General features: G+C 49.7%; 1 protein-coding gene across 6 annotated transcripts in view; it reads left to right on the top strand.

Annotated features, from left to right (window-relative positions):
- Nucleotides 1-18,428, top strand: part of DNM3 (dynamin 3) — a 535,138-nt gene that overhangs the window by 504,458 nt on the left and 12,252 nt on the right. For 5 of the 6 annotated variants that reach the window (XM_045982937.1, XM_045982938.1, XM_045982935.1 and 2 more), the window contains 2 exons: nt 1,914-2,140; nt 2,769-3,020. In XM_045982937.1, coding sequence (XP_045838893.1) covers nt 1,914-2,140; nt 2,769-3,020 — 479 coding nt within the window. Of the gene's footprint in view, nt 1-1,913; nt 2,141-2,768; nt 3,021-8,084; nt 8,514-18,428 lie in introns of those variants that run through there. The other variant, XM_045982936.1, reaches the window with a different exon arrangement.

Genomic DNA, 18,428 nt, shown 5'->3' with positions numbered 1-18,428 from the left:
TTCTTTTCCAACCACAGACAGATTACTTTTCCTAAAACTCTCTTTTACCGTTTCACTCACTTCCTTAAAAGTCTTCCATGGCTTCCCGCTGCCAAGTGGCTGAAGTTCAAGCAGTTTTCCTTGGCATTCGAAGCTCTCACATCTGGCCTCAGGTTACCTGTGGCCAAACTCACCTTCCACAGCTGCCACACACAAACCTTCTACCCTACTAGACAGTGGCCCAGATAAGTCTTGTCTTCTAGATTACCTCCACATTTGAATCACTCTTGGTTTGCACAATGTGGAGAGAATACTTACTACACCGCAGGGAAGCTGTGATTTAGCTGAATTTCCTGATCAGTAGAATTATTCACTTAGTGTGATGCCTTTAGCAGATAATAAAGCTATGTGTTTTCGACTCTTGTCATCTCTTGGTTACATAGTTCATACAACCCAGGGATTCTGAGCCTCTCACGGCTGTGCCGCTGTCTGCCTGAATTTGTGACAATGAAATATGCTGGCCTTTGGTCTTTCTTAGAAAGAGCCAGTGACTCTAGATAAGTATGAGTCTCATTTAACAGAGACACTGAAAAGTCCAAGTTGGTTTATTTTTGTAGACTAAGTTAACCAGCATTCTTGGAATACCACTCGACACTCATGACGCTCAGACATAAGCATGTCTTTGCTGAGCACTCAATCCAAAGTGGGGTAAGGAGGTAACAGAAAGAGCACTAGACCTTGAGCCCAAAGACTTGGGGTTCACCTTAATGCTATGTGACCCCAAAGACTTGGGGTTCACCTTAATGCTGTGTGACTTTGGAACACTCTGAACTTCAGTTTCTTCCTCTGTAAACCCGAGATCGTAACAGATTGCATACGGACGTGGTGAGAATCCGGTCAGATAACTTGCGAAAGTACGTGGGACACACCGTCTTTCATTGATTCCCATGTTCACTTGTTTCACGTTGAATAGTTCTGCCATAAGATGCCTGTCGCACTCAATGGCATCTTGGCATTCTGTCATAGTTTAATTAATGGTGTTTTCTCTTTCTTGGTGGCTCACAAAATGGTGCGGATGAAAATTCCTGTTATCTTTGATTTGATGAGATACGGTGGCTGGTACTCCCTCCCTCCGTGCTGTGCAATGTGTGAACCGTCTCTCTTCTCTTCCTGCTACAGACAGCGCCTGCCCTAAGACTCCTACCCCTTGGTCCTACTTCAGTCTGTTTTCATGTATCTGTTAACTTTGGAAACTCCTGTCAGTCATTACTGTTAAGTAGTTCTACTGTAAACTTCTAGAAAGTTGAGAGTATATCCATCCCGTTTGGCGGGGGAGGGCTTGTAAATCAACTTGCATGATTATATAAGTGTCTGTATTTAATAAAAATTCACTTATTGGTGCTCATTCCACTTTTGAGTTGACCTTGAAACCCAGGATCTTAATAGTAGTCCAGTGATTTTGGTAAAAGCTAGGTAAAGAATTGGGGATACTGAGGGTAGGAGAACTTGGGTTATTACCTAGGTTTCTTTAAATCCTTGTTTTCTGCTGAAAATACTGCTGCTCACGTGCAGGCACCTGCCCTCATCTCCGGGCCAAGCAGCCCCAGACGGCGATGAGGAAATGCCAGCACAGCCAGCAGGCCCTGTGCTGGGGACGGCAGGGTTCCGTCCTCTTCCAGCTCATCAAGGTTTCTTTCAGTCCACGACTGGGAGGCAGGGCAAGAGCGCTCCTGCCCCGGTGCCGAGGACGGGGAGGACGGGGAGGGAGGACGGGGAAGAAGATAAGCGAGACAGACGTGGACACCGCGTCCATCTTGTACGTCCCGCACTTTTCCCGAGGGGACCGCTGTGGACTTGGTCCGCAGGCCCTGAGCCGGGTTATGCCGTCGCACCGCTCCTGTGTTCCCGTTCTTATCTCTGCGGTGACCCGACAGGTTAAAGATTTCATCAACTCCGAGCTCCTCGCCCAGCTGTACTCCTCCGAGGACCAGAACACGCTGATGGAGGAGTCCGCGGAGCAGGCTCAGCGCCGGGACGAGATGCTTCGGATGTACCAAGCCCTGAAGGAAGCCCTCGTGATCGTCGGCGACATCAACACGGCCACCACGTTCACCCCCGCGCCGCCCCCCGTGGATGACTCCTGGATACAGCATTCCCGCAGGTAGGAAAACGGCCCGTGCCCCGGGGCCTGCCGGGCTCGTGCAGCCCCGCTTTCTGAGTGTGCGTCCCTAGGCCACCCGAGCCGAAGGCGTTGTGTGCAGGGGTGGCAGGGCAGGTCCAGCGGCCCCTCCAGAAGGAGCAGCACACGTCCTCGCCGGGGACTGTCTCGCGGGCCTCAGAACGGGGCAGGCCTTCCACAGTGAGACGAACAGGGTCCAGCTAACGGGAAGCTTTAGAAAGTGGTAGAACGTTGAATTGTCATGGGTACCAACAACGCGTACGTCGTAGAGCCTTTCTCCAGCGGACATGGCGCTGTGCCGTGTCGCGAGCACAGCTGGACACCCCAAAACCACCACCGGTCGTCTCCACAGAGTGAAGGGTTGGGGGAGGGAAACTCCCTTTACACCGTGTACCCCTTTGATACCCTGAAAAATCGTTTAAGTAACCTGGGGCGCAACCCCCGCCTGGAGGTCGGGAGCGCAGCCAGGCGCCGCCCCCCCCGAAGCTTTCCCGCGTTCCCGACGCGGCCCGAGTGCCCCGGAAAGGGACGGTTCCTGCAGAGCAGCCGAAGTCGTGCCGTACCCGTCTGCGGGCGCCATCGCACCGACACGGCCCTGGTCTGTCCTCAGGTCCCCCCCGCCGAGCCCCACCACGCAGAGGCGGCCGACGCCCAGCGCTCCTCTCGCCCGGCCTGCCTCCGGCCGGGGGCCCGCGCCCGCCGTGCCCTCCCCCGGACCCCACTCGGGGGCGCCCCCGGTGCCCTTCAGGCCCGGCCCGCTGCCCCCCTTCCCCGGCGGCGGCGGCGGCGGCGGCGACTGGTTCGGAGGAGCCCCCCCGCAGGTGCCCTCCCGGCCCACGAGGGCCCCGCCCAGCGTCCCCAGGTGAGTGTCCTGCCGGCCGCGTGGGGGACGCTCTCGGCGCTCCCGGGGTCTCCCGGGGTCTCTCGGGGTCTCCGGGGTCTCTCGGGGTCTCTCGGGGTCTCCGGGGTCTCTCGGGGTCTCTCGGGGTCTCCGGGGTCTCTCGGGGTCTCCGGGGTCTCTCGGGGTCTCTCGGGGTCTCTCGGGGTCTCCGGGGTCTCTCGGGGTCTCTCGGGGTCTCCGGGGTCTCTCGGGGTCTCCGGGGTCTCTCGGGGTCTCTCGGGGTCTCCGGGGTCTCTCGGGGTCTCTCGGGGTCTCTCGGGGTCTCCGGGGTCTCTCGGGGTCTCTCGGGGTCTCTCGGGGTCTCCGGGGTCTCTCGGGGTCTCCGGGGTCTCTCGGGGTCTCTCGGGGTATCCGGGGTCTCTCGGGGTCTCTCGGGGTCTCTCGGGGTCTCTCGGGGTCTCCGGGGTCTCTCGGGGTCTCCGGGGTCTCCGGGGTCTCTCGGGGTCTCCGGGGTCTCTCGGGGTCTCTCGGGGTCTCTCTAGCGAAACAGACGGAGCTCACTTGGGAAAGAAACTTGCAGAGACACGACCCTGCGCCTTTGCGGTTTTCGCCGGGCCGCGGGTATCGTGGGAAACCGTGGGGCCCGGGACACCATTTACCAACCAGGACGTGGTCCAGACCCTCCGGTGTCAGCCGGCACAGAGAACACGGGGCCAGGGAGAGCGGGTCGCGGGCGGGAAATCCCGGGAGCCGTGCGGGTTCGTGCAGGCCGCGCTCCGGGTGGTGAGAGCGTCGGGGCTGAGGCCTCGCCTTCTCGCTGCCCGAGTTGTCCTCGGAAACCCTCGCTGCAAGAACAGGAGCCATTCGCCCCGAACGGGAACCCTTCAGCCCAGTTAGTGACGTTAACGTAGCCAAGTTAAAAAAAGTTGATTCGTTTGCAATGTTATTAAAAACTCTGTATAGACATTTTAACACACACGGCCGCTGCGTGGTCACGGACCGCGCCCCAGACGGAAGCTCGTGCAGGCGAGTAACGCATCCCGGCGCGCGGAGCGGTGTGTCAGGCTGACTCGCCCAGCGGCAGCGAGGGAGGGACACCCGAGGCTGAAGCTGTGTTCTCACCTTCTGACGTCTCTAGTCCAGGGTGTACAATGTGTACGATTAGAGATTTCAAACATGGAAGGACTTAGGAGGTTTTGTCCTCCACATCAGAAATTTTGAAACGAAACCAGCTGGGATAGAAATGGAATTTTTTTTTAGAAAATCCAGTTCAGACGATCAAAGTATTCGCATGCTTTACGAAGGAAAACCCCACTGTGCGGGTACCACGGAGGACAAGTGACTTCCTCCCACTCGTGACGCCTGGGTCCCCTCACTCTGGTGACGGGCTTGTGTTCGTTTGAGCTCCGGGCTGTCGGGGTGCCGGAGAGAAGGGGCGCCTTAGGCGGGTTCCCGGACGGCAGCATCAGAGGGCGAGCAGGGCAGGAGGAGCCAGGCGGCCTGGTTTGCTACAGACCTTGCCCAGCTCGTTCGACTTGGCACTCAGGGCTCCCGGCCTGTGAAGCAGGACGAGCTGAACGAGACTGTGGCCCGTCGCCTGTGCCGGGCCTGACAGCCGTCCGGCACCGTGGCTGCTAGGGTGGTCGTCACTTTGGTCCCCATCAGAAAGGACATCTGTCCTCTCAATCCTGAATTTTTGTCCTTGGAAAGTGAGGTTCAGCTTATGGTTTACCTGAAACGGAGCTAGATTTCTAGTAGTAACAGTAAAAGTAAGGGCTGCTGCTTCCGGTGCCCTCGGTGCATGCGAGGCGGCGTCCTGGGTGCTGTCTGGCTGCGTCTGTGTCCTGCTGCGATGACCCAAAAGGACGGGGATCGTCCATTTGGCGGATGAGGCCGAGGTGCAGACAGCTTGCCCGAGGCTGCCCAGCCGGACCCTAACGGAGCTGGGCTTCACTCCCCCGCAGACCCCAGACCCCAGTCCCCCGACCACAATCCCAGGCTCCTTGCCCTGGCCCTCCCGCCACCTCTGTCATGGGGAGCCGGCCTCATGCTTCAGTTCGCTTAGCAGCACTGGGCCTGTGGCCACCGGAGTCAGTCACACCCCCAGCCATGACGACCAACAATGTCCTGACATTGCTAGTGTGTTTGGGGGGTGGGGCGCGGGGTGAGAAATCTCCTTCCTCTTGAGAACCACTGCGCCACGATATTGCGGAGACTTTCCCTTCAGGTGAGAAAGAAAGAAATAAACATCAGTGTTGAGACTCACTGCAAGCAAGATCAGATTGTAGTTTCAGGAAGCCTCAGACTGGCCGGACTATATCTGCCATTGTGCCGGGAGGGTCTGGAGGCCACGGGGAAGGATGGGAGAGTGGGCGGCCTGGGGTCCCGCACAGGAGCCTTGAGATCCGCTCCTTTGTCTCTTTTGCTATGAGAAGGAACCAGAGGAACCTGGTGGTGCTTTTCCTCGGGAATGAACGTGCATGTCTTTGTTTGCTCGCTTGGCTGCTTTGCCTCTTGGTTTCGGATAAGCTGGCTTGTCTGTACCCTTCAGAGCTACACTGAATGCTAAGTTGGTTTGTTAAGCAGGATGGAATCGCCCTTGGTATTTCCGCGCTCACACTTGGAAGCGAGCGGGCAGCAGTCAGGAATCAGGGGCTCACGCTAGAGAAGGGCAACCACCAGGCTTAATGCGTCTGTGTTGGACACCGGTTACGTTATTCAAAATTTCGAGAATATTCTCCACTTGGAGCCAGACCTGACTTTCCCTGGCCTTGCAAAGAGTCTCAAATGTAAAACAGAAATGAGACTTAAGAGTAAAAGAGGAAAGTTGGGTTTTGTGCTGAGCCTTCAAGTTTCAGTGCCAGTTCGGCGCAATGGGAGGGAAACCCCTCTGGGGGGTTGGGGGGGGGGCGTCACCTGAGAGAGACCAAGAGAGACGCTGTCAGGATCCTTATGCCTATTAAAGTTTAGCTTTAGATGAAGAATTCTGACCACATAAAGTCTGTTTTTAATAAAAGCCAGAGCAGGAATCCTACCAAATGCAAGCCAGAAATGGGGTTTAAGATTTCAAAAAAAAAAAAAAAAAAAAAAGAAAGAAAGAAAGAAAAGAAAAAGCAAGAGAAGGAAAGAAAGAAAAAGAGAGGCAAAGATGGAAAAAGAAAAAAGGAGGGAAGGTCTTGTTGAAACTTCACCTTGTCTTGTTTATTTAAATACTCTCTTTTCCCTCTGTGATTTGCCTCCATTTTCTCTATTAAAAACTAAAAAAAAAAAAAAAAGTCGAAATGCCATTATCCATCATCTCCAGGAAAACAACCCATAGCTTTCCGAGAAGGAAGTTTGATTTTTTTTTTTCCTAGCTCTTTACTTTCTTAAGGGCCCTTTCTCCTCTTTTATCTGAAACCAGAAACTCGTAACGTGACAAGACAGAACAAGCCCTGCCCCACCGACTCCCTGTTGGGCTTTAATATTACAAAGGCAATAACTGAACTTTTAGAGGCAAAATATTCTGCCGTTTGGCATGTGCCTGTACATAATTTTCTTCTGGATAATTTGCGACTCCATTAGCAAGTGATGATTTTGACATTTTGAGCATGCATACCTTCCCTTGAACCCTATTCAAATACAATGAAAGCGCTTGCAACGGGACGGAAACCAGGAGCATTCTGGGGTTTTTTTAAATGTAATTATTATTATTACATCTTTCCATTCCAACGTAAAGGGAGAGGAAGGAGAGGGGCAGGGGCGGGTGGAGTCGCCTTTGGCCCAGCTTTTCTCAGCTGCTCAGGCCCTACTGGTTTCTGCTCATGGAGCCTTCCAGCGAGGGAGCTGGAAATGCTGAAAACGACATGCCTGCTCTAATTGGTTCCACCTGAGCTGGGGGAGCATCTCTATCCCAAGAGACTCCCCAGTAGGGATGCTTCTGTCATTAGCGCGTGGAGTGTACGCAGATCTGCTCGTGGAACGTTTTCTATTGCCAGAGACTTTGGCTCGCCCCTCCCCTCTCGCGCCACTCAGCTTCTCCGAAGGGCTAAGGCCCTTGTGAAGCCCCGGCTGGCTGCGTTCCCGTCTGGCCAGCTGATCTTAAACAGATACCAGCACCTCGCTGGGGGCCCCCGTCTCACTTAAAGATCCTAATCTTCATCAAACATTAACTTTAGGGCTGATGTAGCTATTTTCAGTTACGGCTTCTTAAAATTAGTTAATTGGGAATCACAGCCTTTGACATTAACAGAACAAATTAACTGAATCAGAGTGTGTTTTTCCTGGCAACAGCCGATCCTGACATTATTTGACTCATTTGTCTTCTCCCCTCTCCTTGGACTAAGCTATTTTGCAACAGTCAGGAGGGGATCAGGGTGGGAGGAAGGGTCTCTATCCAAGGAAAAGCGAACTTCATTTATACCTCATCACTGTCCTCTATTTAAAAAAAAAAAATGCTGAAAACCTGAAGTACTTTTTTTAACCAGTCTTGTCACCGAGTCTGAGGGTGTCTTTTAAAAATGGCAAAACTGAATCACAGGCAAGGATTTGGCCTTTACTCCAGCCATGCACATGACAGAAACACAAGATGGAAACCAAGAAATGCTCCACGGAAAGCCTCTCTGGTGACCCTGTAGCAAAGCTGCCATCCCTCACGGCACGGGCAGCCCCGGAGTGTCCTGGAGACTATCACAGGGTTCCCCACGGGTGCCCGTCCTGTGACGTACATGTCCCCCGACTTGCCACGGCACCCAGGAGGTCTCCCCGCAGCCGCACGTTCCCAGTCGCTTACTGCGGCCCCAACATGGCGAGAGGCTCAGAAATCCCTCTGCGTAAGAGATGGCTGGTGCACTCGGGGTCTCTTTAAGGAGGTTAAAGCCATTTGGTTCTCTTTACAGTGGGGTCTTGTTTGAGATGTTTGACCTTGATACACTGCTGTGTTCTTTCATATTTTATACGTTGCTCTACTTGACAGTAACGCAGAATCCCTTTCACCGAGGGATAAGGTCTCGTTGTTTTGTTTTGTTTTTCAGCCAGTCCCCCAAATTTTGAGTAAGGACAAACCCACGATTCTTATAAGTGTGTCTTTGTGTCCCTCACATGAAGGGTTGGTGCCGTGAAGCATGAAGCTGCTGAGTCTTGAAGTCATGGGCTCAGGGTACACGGACAACTAAGCGACTTTTGTGACTAGCCTGTGTGTCTGATTCTCCTGAAATCATGTCCTGGAAACATCCTGACTTACTCCCTCGAGAGCCCACTAAGCATGTGACTTCCTGTAGCAACTGAGTGTCATTTGGACACACGATGAATGCATCTTGTGATTTCTGATTTCAGCCATGAGGTTTTTTTTTTTTCCCTTGCTGTCCTTCCCCTTTAAAAAACAAATAAATTTGTGATTAGGTATTCTGATTTTTCAGGGAAACAGTTCTTATTTTTAGCAACTGCATTTAAAAGTCAAGCAAAGATTTTTTTTAAGTCTAAATGCCAAGAATGGAAACCACTCTGAGGTGTTCCGGTTCCTGCATTTCAGGCGTTTCGTGAGGCCGCTGTGTCACAGCATTTGTTACTGAAATCCCGCGTGTGATTAGCGATGTGCTGCAGGTTCCACAGTTGAAAACATGACGCTTCATGTGATCTAATCAAAACAGAAATTTGGCCATAGACTGTTCACTAGAGAAAATATTCAATTTCATTTAAGCCCCTCGGTTAAATATCCCATCAACATCATTCGAATTCCACAGTGATTCTGGTTGTAACATAATATCTCACTGAGGTGAATGGATGGTTAATGACAAGGTTTTTCATTCTTGAGTCTTGGTTTCAGTCTGGTTTAAGTGAAGGTAAAATTAGTCTGGTGGTTTCCTTCTTGGGTCTAGCGAACTCGAGTCTACTTTACACAAACATCTGCATCCTGCCGCAGCTCGCAGTGACTGGCGGTCTGTTCAGGGGAGGCCCGGGGACAGAACCGCGAGTGTTCTGGAGGTCACGCTCGGGGACTTCTGCACATGCGTCAAGGTAGACTTCAGATCGCCTTTGTTTTCAGTGTGTCCCTTATCTTCCTTTTCCAAATATGCAAGCCCGAAGGAGGATAGAAGGGAAAGGAAAATCGGGAAGGATCTACAGGAGACAGGGTACGGGCATCAGAACTGCAGACAGGAGGGCCCCAAGAACCCGAACAACACGCCTCCGTGAGCCCAGTGCTGACTGGCACCGAGTTAACCAGATCCAACTGCTTCCACGTCCCGTGACAGACGCGAGCAGACAGCTCTGTCACTGTTCTCTCTGGGCTCTAAACTGCGAAGCTTCAGCCACTGCAGGGAAAGGCTGAGTTTCAGGATACCCAGCCCTGCCCTGGGTCTCACCTGACTGATGGAGGAAGACGGCCAAGATGGGAGTCTGGCCAGAGAGCCACTGACCAGTGAAAAACACACAGTAAATGATTATTATTCTTCCTGTGGCCAGGCAGCAGCAAACTGTCACCAGTTGGAATCTGCTGAATGTTCCTATATACGAGTTGATGTCAGCTCAAAAAGGAAAAGAAACCAAAAGAAAGGAAAAGCAAAGAGAATCGAATCCCACTCAGTGTAAGCAGAGAGACACACGCAAGCTAGTCCTTCTCTCTTGCCACTGCCCCATTGTCTCCTCCGCTCTAAGAGAAGATGGGTTTTACAGGGAAAGCTGCTCGGGCAGAGAGTTTTGGTCGGATGGCAGGTTTTCCAGCGACTTCGGAGATCTGTAGCACAGGCCTCGTGGCTATTTCACCTCTAAATTTCCTCCCAGCAGCGTGCTCGGAGGAGGAGCTGCTGGGCGCTTCTTCCTTCCCTCTCACTTATCAGCTACTCTGAAAGAGTAGAAGCGAAATTGAGCTTACTGGGGTTGCTTCGGCCGATAAACAGCCAGGAAATTAAACATGAAATTGTAAACGCTGCATCTTTCACTCGGAACGTGCCCTCAATGCTTACCTCCAGCAACACGAGGAAGGAGAGGAGGGTCGAGCTGACGGTTGGATGGCTTTTGTCTGCTCGTCATAACTTTATTGCTGCTTGAACACAGAATTTTTAAATGCCCGACATTGAAATCCATTAGCTTGCTTGAGCCAACATATTGTAACCATTGTCTGGGGGAACCTCGGAATCTGAACACGTATTCACACCCTTTAGTTGCCAAATGAAGTCCATCTGGCTTACTTAATGCTGTTGCCAAAAGAGTATCACACTTTTGGTCTGGCCAGTATTTTTAAGTGTGGGGGAAGAGGGCCTGGCGCTGGCAGGGCACTGGGTTGGAGGATCTGCAGGTGTCCTGACGCCACATCACCTGTATTTGGTGAGAGTTTAGGTCACTTGGCGACTCTGCTCAAAGCTAGAATTCCTACCTGGGTCAGAGTCTGAAACCACAAGGTACTCAGGAAGCCTCATCGTGGCGTCGTACTTTCTTTCCTTTTGGCTGCTTTTCAGGCGTCAGAACCACATGATAGGCAAAACCACAGATAGCAAGTGCTCTAATTTCTGGAATTATTATTTTTTTTTTTTAGTTTTTTTTTTTATTTTTATTTTTTTATTTACAGCATAACAGTGTTCATTGTTTTGGCATCACACCCAGTGCTCCATGCAGTACGTGCCCTCCCTGTTACCCACCACCTGGTTCCTCCACCTCCCACCCCCCCCCCACCCCCCTGCCGCCCCTTCATAACCCTCTGGTTGTTTTTCAGAGTCCATAGTCTCTCATGGTTCATCTCCCCTTCCAGTTTCCCTCAACTCCCTCTCCTCTCCATCTCCCCATGTCCTCCATGTTCTTTGTTATGCTCCACAAATAAGTGAGACCATATGATACTTGACTCTCTCTGCTTGACTGATTTCGCTCAGCATAATTTCTTCCAGTCCCGTCCATGTTGCTACAAAAGTTGGGTATTCGTCCTTTCTGATGGAGGCATAATACTCCATTGTGTATATGGACCACATCTTCCTTATCCATTCATCCGTTGAAGGGCATCTTGGTTCTTTCCACAGTTTGGCGACCGTAGCCATTGCTGCAATAAACATTGGGGTACAAATGGCCCCTCTTTTCACTACATCTGTATCTTTGGGGTAAATACCCAGCAGTGCAATTGCAGGGTCATAGGGAAGCTCTATTTTTAATTTCTTCAGGAATCTCCACACTGTTCTCCAAAGTGGCTGCACCAACTTGCATTCCCACCAACAGTGGAAGAGGGTTCCCCTTTCTCCACATCCCCTCCAACACACGTTGTTTCCTGTCTTGCTAATTTTGGCCTGGAATTATTTTTTTAATGATTCCCACACACATTAGGACATGTCCATTCCTGTGTTCCAGCCACACTCATCAGCTCACGTGAACTGTAGGGAGAACACGTTCCATCCGAGGATCAGGGAAAAATGGTTCATCAAAATTGCAGAGAGCAAAATTCTCTTCCTCTCATCGTCAGTGGCAAGGCTGGGCCTTCTTGACTTCGGTTGCCCAGACACGAGGAAAGTTCCACATCTTCACATGGTCGACATTTTCCCCCACTGGGATCAGCCTAAAAGCTGAAAAACAGGATGCCGTGTAAACACGGGAACCCAGTACACGGGCAAGTTAATACGAAATTTAGACACAAGCTCCATCCCATGCCTGGTTTTCTTGTGGAAGAGCCGAGAAGCCGGTGGAGAGGGAGAAACGAGAGCCTAGAGACTCACAGACTAGATGCACCACACAGGAGACCCCAGGCTTCTGTGGCAGTTTCGAGAACTGAGAGGAAGTGAGAGGTCTGAGAAGGCCTCAGGTGGTTTTGCCAGTGATCTGGGAAATGATTTTATTTTACAGTCAAATACACCGGTTGCCTCCACCATGTAAACATTACCTGTTTTCAGTTTCTGCTTTCTGCGAGGCAGCAGGATCTACGTTTACCTCGGTCCGTATATATCACATTGACCCAGAATGAGACCTCGTAGGAGGGTAGAGGAGAAAGGCGTCTTGCGGCAGAAAGTCTAAAATGAAATGATTTCACCGTGAAGCAGATATTTATATATGATATATTCTGTACGTGTGAATTTTTTAAAGTTTATATTAGGATTGTTCTTGAGGCCAATTTTAAGAGTGAATGAGATTTTTCCCTCGAATAATTCTGCTCTTCGTATCACACTCAAGGGACTTTGCCACAAAGTCCACACTGCTCCACCTTGCAACCACCATTCAGGGAGGAAAAGCTATAAAACCCGAGGAAAACGTCTACTTATTTTTAAAACAACTAGAATTTCTTTTTGCTTCTTCGTAGTGTTGGAAAAATATCTTAATAACTAAAATAATAAAACTTCATGTGAGGCAAATTCTACCTTAATTATTGCCTCTTGGGGTGGAAAATTAAGGAAACATTAGTAAATGGGTTAACTAGAGAAACCACTGCAGTAATTTCCCTCCACGTATCTGGATCTAAAGTCAAAATAAAATCCATGTGACACATATTATTTAAAAGAAAGCAAACTTGTCGGTTCAGCTCGACAATAGTAGTATTGGCAGACTCGGGACTGAAGTTAATGGACTGCAGAACCCCCGTGACTCGTCAGCGGACTGTGACTGAGTTACTTAAATGCCCTATAGTTCAGTTTAGGAGTCGGTAGTGAGGGATGCTGATGTGACGGCTTGATTTGCTTTAATATTTCAAACACTAAATTACCCCATTACCATCTTAATACTTGAAAACTAAACAAGTATATTGATAACTCGTTTTAAAGCAGAGTAGCTTTGACTGGACTTGCTGAAGTAGTGTCTTTCCCTGTGCTTAAAACTTTGGTGTATGACGGCTGCGTCTTACAAATTCCTTCTTTTATACTATGCTCGTCCCCTCCCACCCAGGACCTCTTCCCCAGATGTAGCCATTCGCCATCTGTTGTGCTTTCCCAGCCCTCTGGGCGACAGCACAGCACAATGGGACCCTCGTGCCAACAGCCATTGTTGTGTGGTCTTCCGAAGCCCCCTTCCCTGTTGAGCAAGAAGAAAGTCTCCTCGAGGGTCACGAGGAGTCTTTGCGACTTATAAGCACCCTCACAGTCTCCACAGGCTGCTCAGCTTTCAGTTCAGATGTTATGATTTCGATCATTAACGTTTGCTTTTCTATTCTTTTTCCTGTGGATTTTATGCTACTTCTTCGATGTGCATTCTGGGATATAAAAATATGTGGCCGGAATAATGAAGGTAGCGCTGACCCCGTCTCCCGTTCAGAGAGCAAGATTCAATCCGAAAAGCAGGTTTGAGCACACGTCTCTGCTGCGCTCGCCTTGTGCTCGTTTTCGACCCGAGTCCTGATTCCCCTTGTCTCCGAGCTGGGCCCTCCATCCGGTTATGCAGGTTATATATGCAGGACGGTTATGCCTCGTCCACGTACAACATTATCCAGAACAGTCTTGTGTGAGTGAGAACAGGGTGGCTTTGACACCTCTTGGTCCGACATTCTGTAGGAGTGTGGAGGAACAAAACCTTTTTGATCCCTTCTAAGACAATGGAAATATAAATGATGCCTTTGCCTGTCCCTTCAGTGATGTTTACGGACAGACGTATGTAGAAATGTGAGCCTTTTGCTGGTAAACATTTTGGCTTGACTTTCCCGAGGCAAGCTGTCTTCTCAAGCACAGTCCCCATGGTCATTACAGCAGTTTTCCTAAAAGCGTATTTTGTGAACTATTTCTCCAGAAATGATGGCAGTTTTTGTAAGACAGATGCCTAAAAGACATATGGTTTTCATAGGTTTTTCCGTCTAGACTAGCTTTATTTAGTGACTTTTGGTCTGAATTGGTCTAGTTAAAGTTTCTGTAGAAGCTTGTATAAAAATTTTAAATGTGGGCATACCATTAAGGTGTAAAACAAAAAGTTTGACTTCTCATTGGCAAAAGATTAAAAGGGATTGGTTGAAAGTTTCCTTCAGGTTAAGTAATTCTGACCATCTTGTATGCTCACTCCCACAACACGGTCCAAAATGGGAAGGCTTACCCCCCAATCCCGTTAACTGTTGAATTCATATACTTCTCACTGTTTTCCTGAGTGAATTCTTTGTGTTCCAGTTGGGGTTGTGTGTGTGTGTGTAAACTGTAATTCCTTCTGCAGACTCTCTTTACATGGCCCAGGGGACATATGAGTCCTTGCCCTTTTAGCACCAATTTTTACAAAGGCAGCAAGTCCCTCATTTTAAAGCGCGCCCATCAAGCCACCGAGTGAGGGCGATGGAACACTGGGGAGGGTTCGCAGTGCCGTCCACCACGGGTAAAAATTCCATTTTTAAATTCAGTGTTTGAGTGAGTGTTGAAGTCTCGTGTAGAAACAGTAGGGCCCTTTGAGAGGAAAAGACTTACTTCTAGACTTGCCTAGAAATCGGCCTTTTGCTCCCTCTCTTGTACGAGCAGGCACCGCAGATCCAATCCCAGCTTGGCTGTGTGCGGACGAGGGGGCTCGTGCATGGGGGAGATGCCGGCCCTTCACTGGCCCTTCGGCCCCGGCAGGATCATCCCCGGCTGCGCGCGGAGCCTTTACTGGGACGCGGTCACCTGTTTGGTCACAGCCACAGCCGCTTGCGAGGCACAACCACTGCTCTGTTTGCCTGAGTTCAACGGTTTTAATTTTAAAAATTTGAGCTCTAAGGCAGGTTAGAGCTCCTCCTGCTGGATTTTTTCTTTTTTAATCCCTGGGATTGTAATTAGTAACAGGTAACTCTTTGTCTCCACTTTTGCCCCTTGGACGGACCGAAGTGACCAGCAAAGTATCCCATGGGACATTTAAAAATGGGCCTTTGAACTGACCAGGTGTCACAGTCAGGTGATATGAAACGGTGCAACATAAATCTTCTCTACGTCTTCAAATTCCTCGGGCTCTGTCGTTGTCCCTAAAATAAAAGGAATCAGAAAGTCAACTTCTCCGTCAATTTTTCTAGTTCCCTCTTTGCCCTGTCTGAGGTGAGGCCCCGGTCAGATACTCATGCCTGCCAGGTTCCTGCTCTCTTACAGAGAGGGACACAGAGTCTTTTGTCTTTCTGAACCAGAAATGAATGTTACAGTTCTCTGCAGAGATTCAAAGTGTTGCCTTTTCCCTCCCCATCCCTGCTTCTTTTTCTTCTTCCCACTGACTTGAGAGGACAACAGAATGTGCATCTCAGAAGCAGACGCTTGCCGCTCCCGGTCGCTGGCTCTTAGCACCTCCTTCCAGGGCTCTCCTCCTTCCCCCAAATGGCGGCATTGGCCAACCCCTTCCCCTGGCGCTTGGGCTGGGAATGAGGGAAGGGCAGGGAGAAGAGGACAAAAGGAGACGAAGAGGGTTAGAAATAGTTGTGCCCCAGCAGCACCCATGGGACTAGGTTTCTACATCATGTAAGTTCTTGGAGATCTCTTTGGGGATTTCTCAAAAGAGAGAGGGAGAGAGAGCAGGGAGGGAGGAAGGGTGAAAAGAGAGAGAAAGAAAGGGAGAGAAATGGGGGAAATATCATGGGAAGGGACACCGCCGGAATTCACTCGGTAGCCATGTGCACCTAGAGCTCTGTTCAAGCCCCGTCCTTTCTCTCTCGACGGTTTTCTCCCCTCGTATTCCTCCTCGCCCTCTGCTGCGTTGCCCGTCCTTCCGTCTTGCCCTCCAGCCAGCGTATCTGTTGTTAGTGATCTGTAGAGGCTACCACATTTTAAAAAATCTCAAAAGCAGTGTTTTTTAGGAATCATATTTTAACTTCACTCCAAAGCCTGTAAGTTACCCGTTTTATGCAATAGAGCAAAACAAATCACTGTGACACGTGCGATAGAGAACCAGACGAGGCTCGGTTTCTCAAAGGGACAGGACTTTTTCTAGCTTGCTTTCCTTCACACATACTAGTTCCTGTTTCTGGACGGCCAGTCCCCTCAACTTCCCTTGTTTTCTGGAAGTCCTTGTAACGCCCAAGTCCTCCTAACCCTTCCCCCCGAGCCAGGCTAAGACTCCAGGGGCCCCGAAGCTGAGACACCATCTTCCGCGCTGTCGGCACGGTTTACTTGTCTCTCTCCCCATCGCCAGTAGAAACCCCTGGGCTGGGATCACGTCTCTGTACATCTGACTCGTAATCCCGCACGTAGCACGTGAACGGGGCTTATTGAGGGAATGAAAGAATACAAAATGAGTTGATATGCAGTGCTTAATCAAAATTTATTTTGGAATTAGCCCAATATTTAGTGTATTTGGAGAAACAATCTAAACACAGACACTTTCTCGTTCTGGTCTACCGAGAAACTTGCGTGGCCGAATGCTACTGTAACATTCTTTTTTACGAATCACCAACTGAGCAGAGTTAATGTGGGCAAATCCTCCTTCAGGCTGCCTTGCTGCTGCCGCCACAGAAACAGGCATATCTGCGCCATCCCTGAGGGTGAAATCCAAGTCCGATATTAAGATTATGTAAAGAAAATGTGGCAAGGGAGATCATGTTACCATTCCGCTCAGAGACTAATTCGTACAGGATATTAGATGTTTGTATCATCGAATAACAATTGGGAACCATTTTTCCTTCTGTTCTTACTTCAGAGTCTATCCACTGACTCATACTTTCCCGGTGACGTATGTTGTAAAGCCACGGGTTCATTTTCACAGGGGAAGAAACGCTGGCTCTAGTGTGCAGCACCGATCGTACTAGAGAATGCTTTGGACCCTTTCAGTGGACTCCAAGCTCTGTGCTCTCTCCAACATCTACTGTAAACTGTTCTTGGACAGAATTGGCTCATTTTGTTACTAAAGCTGAAAAGGCCAAAAATATGCTGGAGGGCAGCCTATAGTAGTTTTAATAATAAATTACAAACTATTATCTTCCATGTGGACGATATCCTGACCGCTGCAGCGTTTTTTAAAACTTGGCCTCATAGCTTGTAGATGCGTAAAATCGGTCTCGTTAATGAAGGCTCGGAAGCAGCAGCCGAGCACACGCACGACTGTTCACAAGTCCGGTCCACATGGCTGCCGGCGCAGACACCGGCAACACAGTCCCGGGGCCTAGTCCGCTGCCCTTCCGTTTCCCCGGGAGGTGCGCCCCGACCCGTCCTTGAGGGTCCGCCTTCTTGCACACCGAGCCACCGGGTGGGACAGTGCCCCTGCAGGCGCCACGGCGGATTATAAGCAGGATGAGGAATAATCCGGGTTCACGGGAAGTTTATGTCACTCAGATGATAAACTACACCTACATGCCTTAAACTTTGAAAAAGGAGAGGAGGATTAAGTAATTCAAGAGGATCATGGAGAAACAAGGTATTACAGTTCCCGAGAGGGACGTGCGCTGGGCCGCCCCCCAGCCCGGCTCAGCGATGCCACCAGCGCCCCTCTAGCCCGGGGCTGCGGTACAAACAGGTCCAGCCCAGCCCACTGCGCAGATGCTCTTCCGACTTGAGAAAACTCAGAAGCAGTTTTTGTTTTAGTTCTATTTTCTGTTTTTCTAAGAAATTCGCCAGCTGCAACCTTACTTCCTGTGGTTCGGTACACAAAACCCTTCTTTAAGAGAAAAAATTTTTTTTTACCTGTTTCATCAATAAGATAAACAGGTTGGGCCAGTTGCTATCAGATCCTTGTGGCTTCTAGAAACCTGGCATGTATGACTCTCCCATCATCCTAAATGTAATTACATGCAGTATGTAATTATATGTAAATTGAATTTTTGAGACAGATGTATTTTAAAGCCTGAATTATATTTAATAAGTAGAACTTGCGGTTCAAGAGAAGCCTATTGAATATCCTTTTTTTGTGCAAATACTACCCTGGTAGGCAGATATCATTCCTCTAGATGTGTTCATCTCTATCTCTTCGGAGGATTTTCTTTTCTTTTTTGTGGAGGTGGGAGGGAGGGTTTTACCTAGCTCATTAGATTGGACTTCAGTCATACCCTCTCCAGAGATGAGAATTTGGAATCGTGTGTATAGATGCTTCCCTTCTACACTTAACTGCCATTTTCAGAAGCAAATACAAGCTTCCCTAAGCAAGTAGTTATTTTTCTGGTGATGATTAACAAGAACATTACAGTATCTTGGTCTTTACGAAATAAACCTAAAACTGATCTGACCCATGCTTAAGTCTAATTCCCAAATGTATCAAAGTATTTCTACAACAATTTCTTCCTTCTTCTTGAGACTTTTTCCCAGTACTTCCTCTTTCTGCTTGTACTGTATCTGGCAAGTGAACGGCGCTGCCAATAAAGCAAGATGAGAATCACTTATTATGTCTTAGAACAAGGGTTTTCAAAGCCTGGTCCCAGGACCCACAGCGCCAGCAGTGTCTGGGAACTTGCTGGAAGTGTCTCTCCCTATTAGAGACTCTGTGTGGTGCCCGGCAATCTGAGTTTTAACAAGCCCGGCAGGGAATTCTGTTGCACAATCCAGTTTGAGAACTGCTGCCTCGAACACGCTACTGTAACCGTCCAATAGAAAGAGTCCTGGACCGGGAGTCAGGAAATTTCGGTGTCAACAGGGAAAAGTA

This window comes from Meles meles, chromosome 17 (genome assembly GCF_922984935.1).
Source record: "Meles meles chromosome 17, mMelMel3.1 paternal haplotype, whole genome shotgun sequence".
NCBI lineage: Eukaryota > Metazoa > Chordata > Mammalia > Carnivora > Mustelidae > Meles > Meles meles.
The sequence above is the reverse complement of the archived record's forward strand: the minus strand, read 5'-3'. Positions and strand labels throughout refer to the sequence as shown.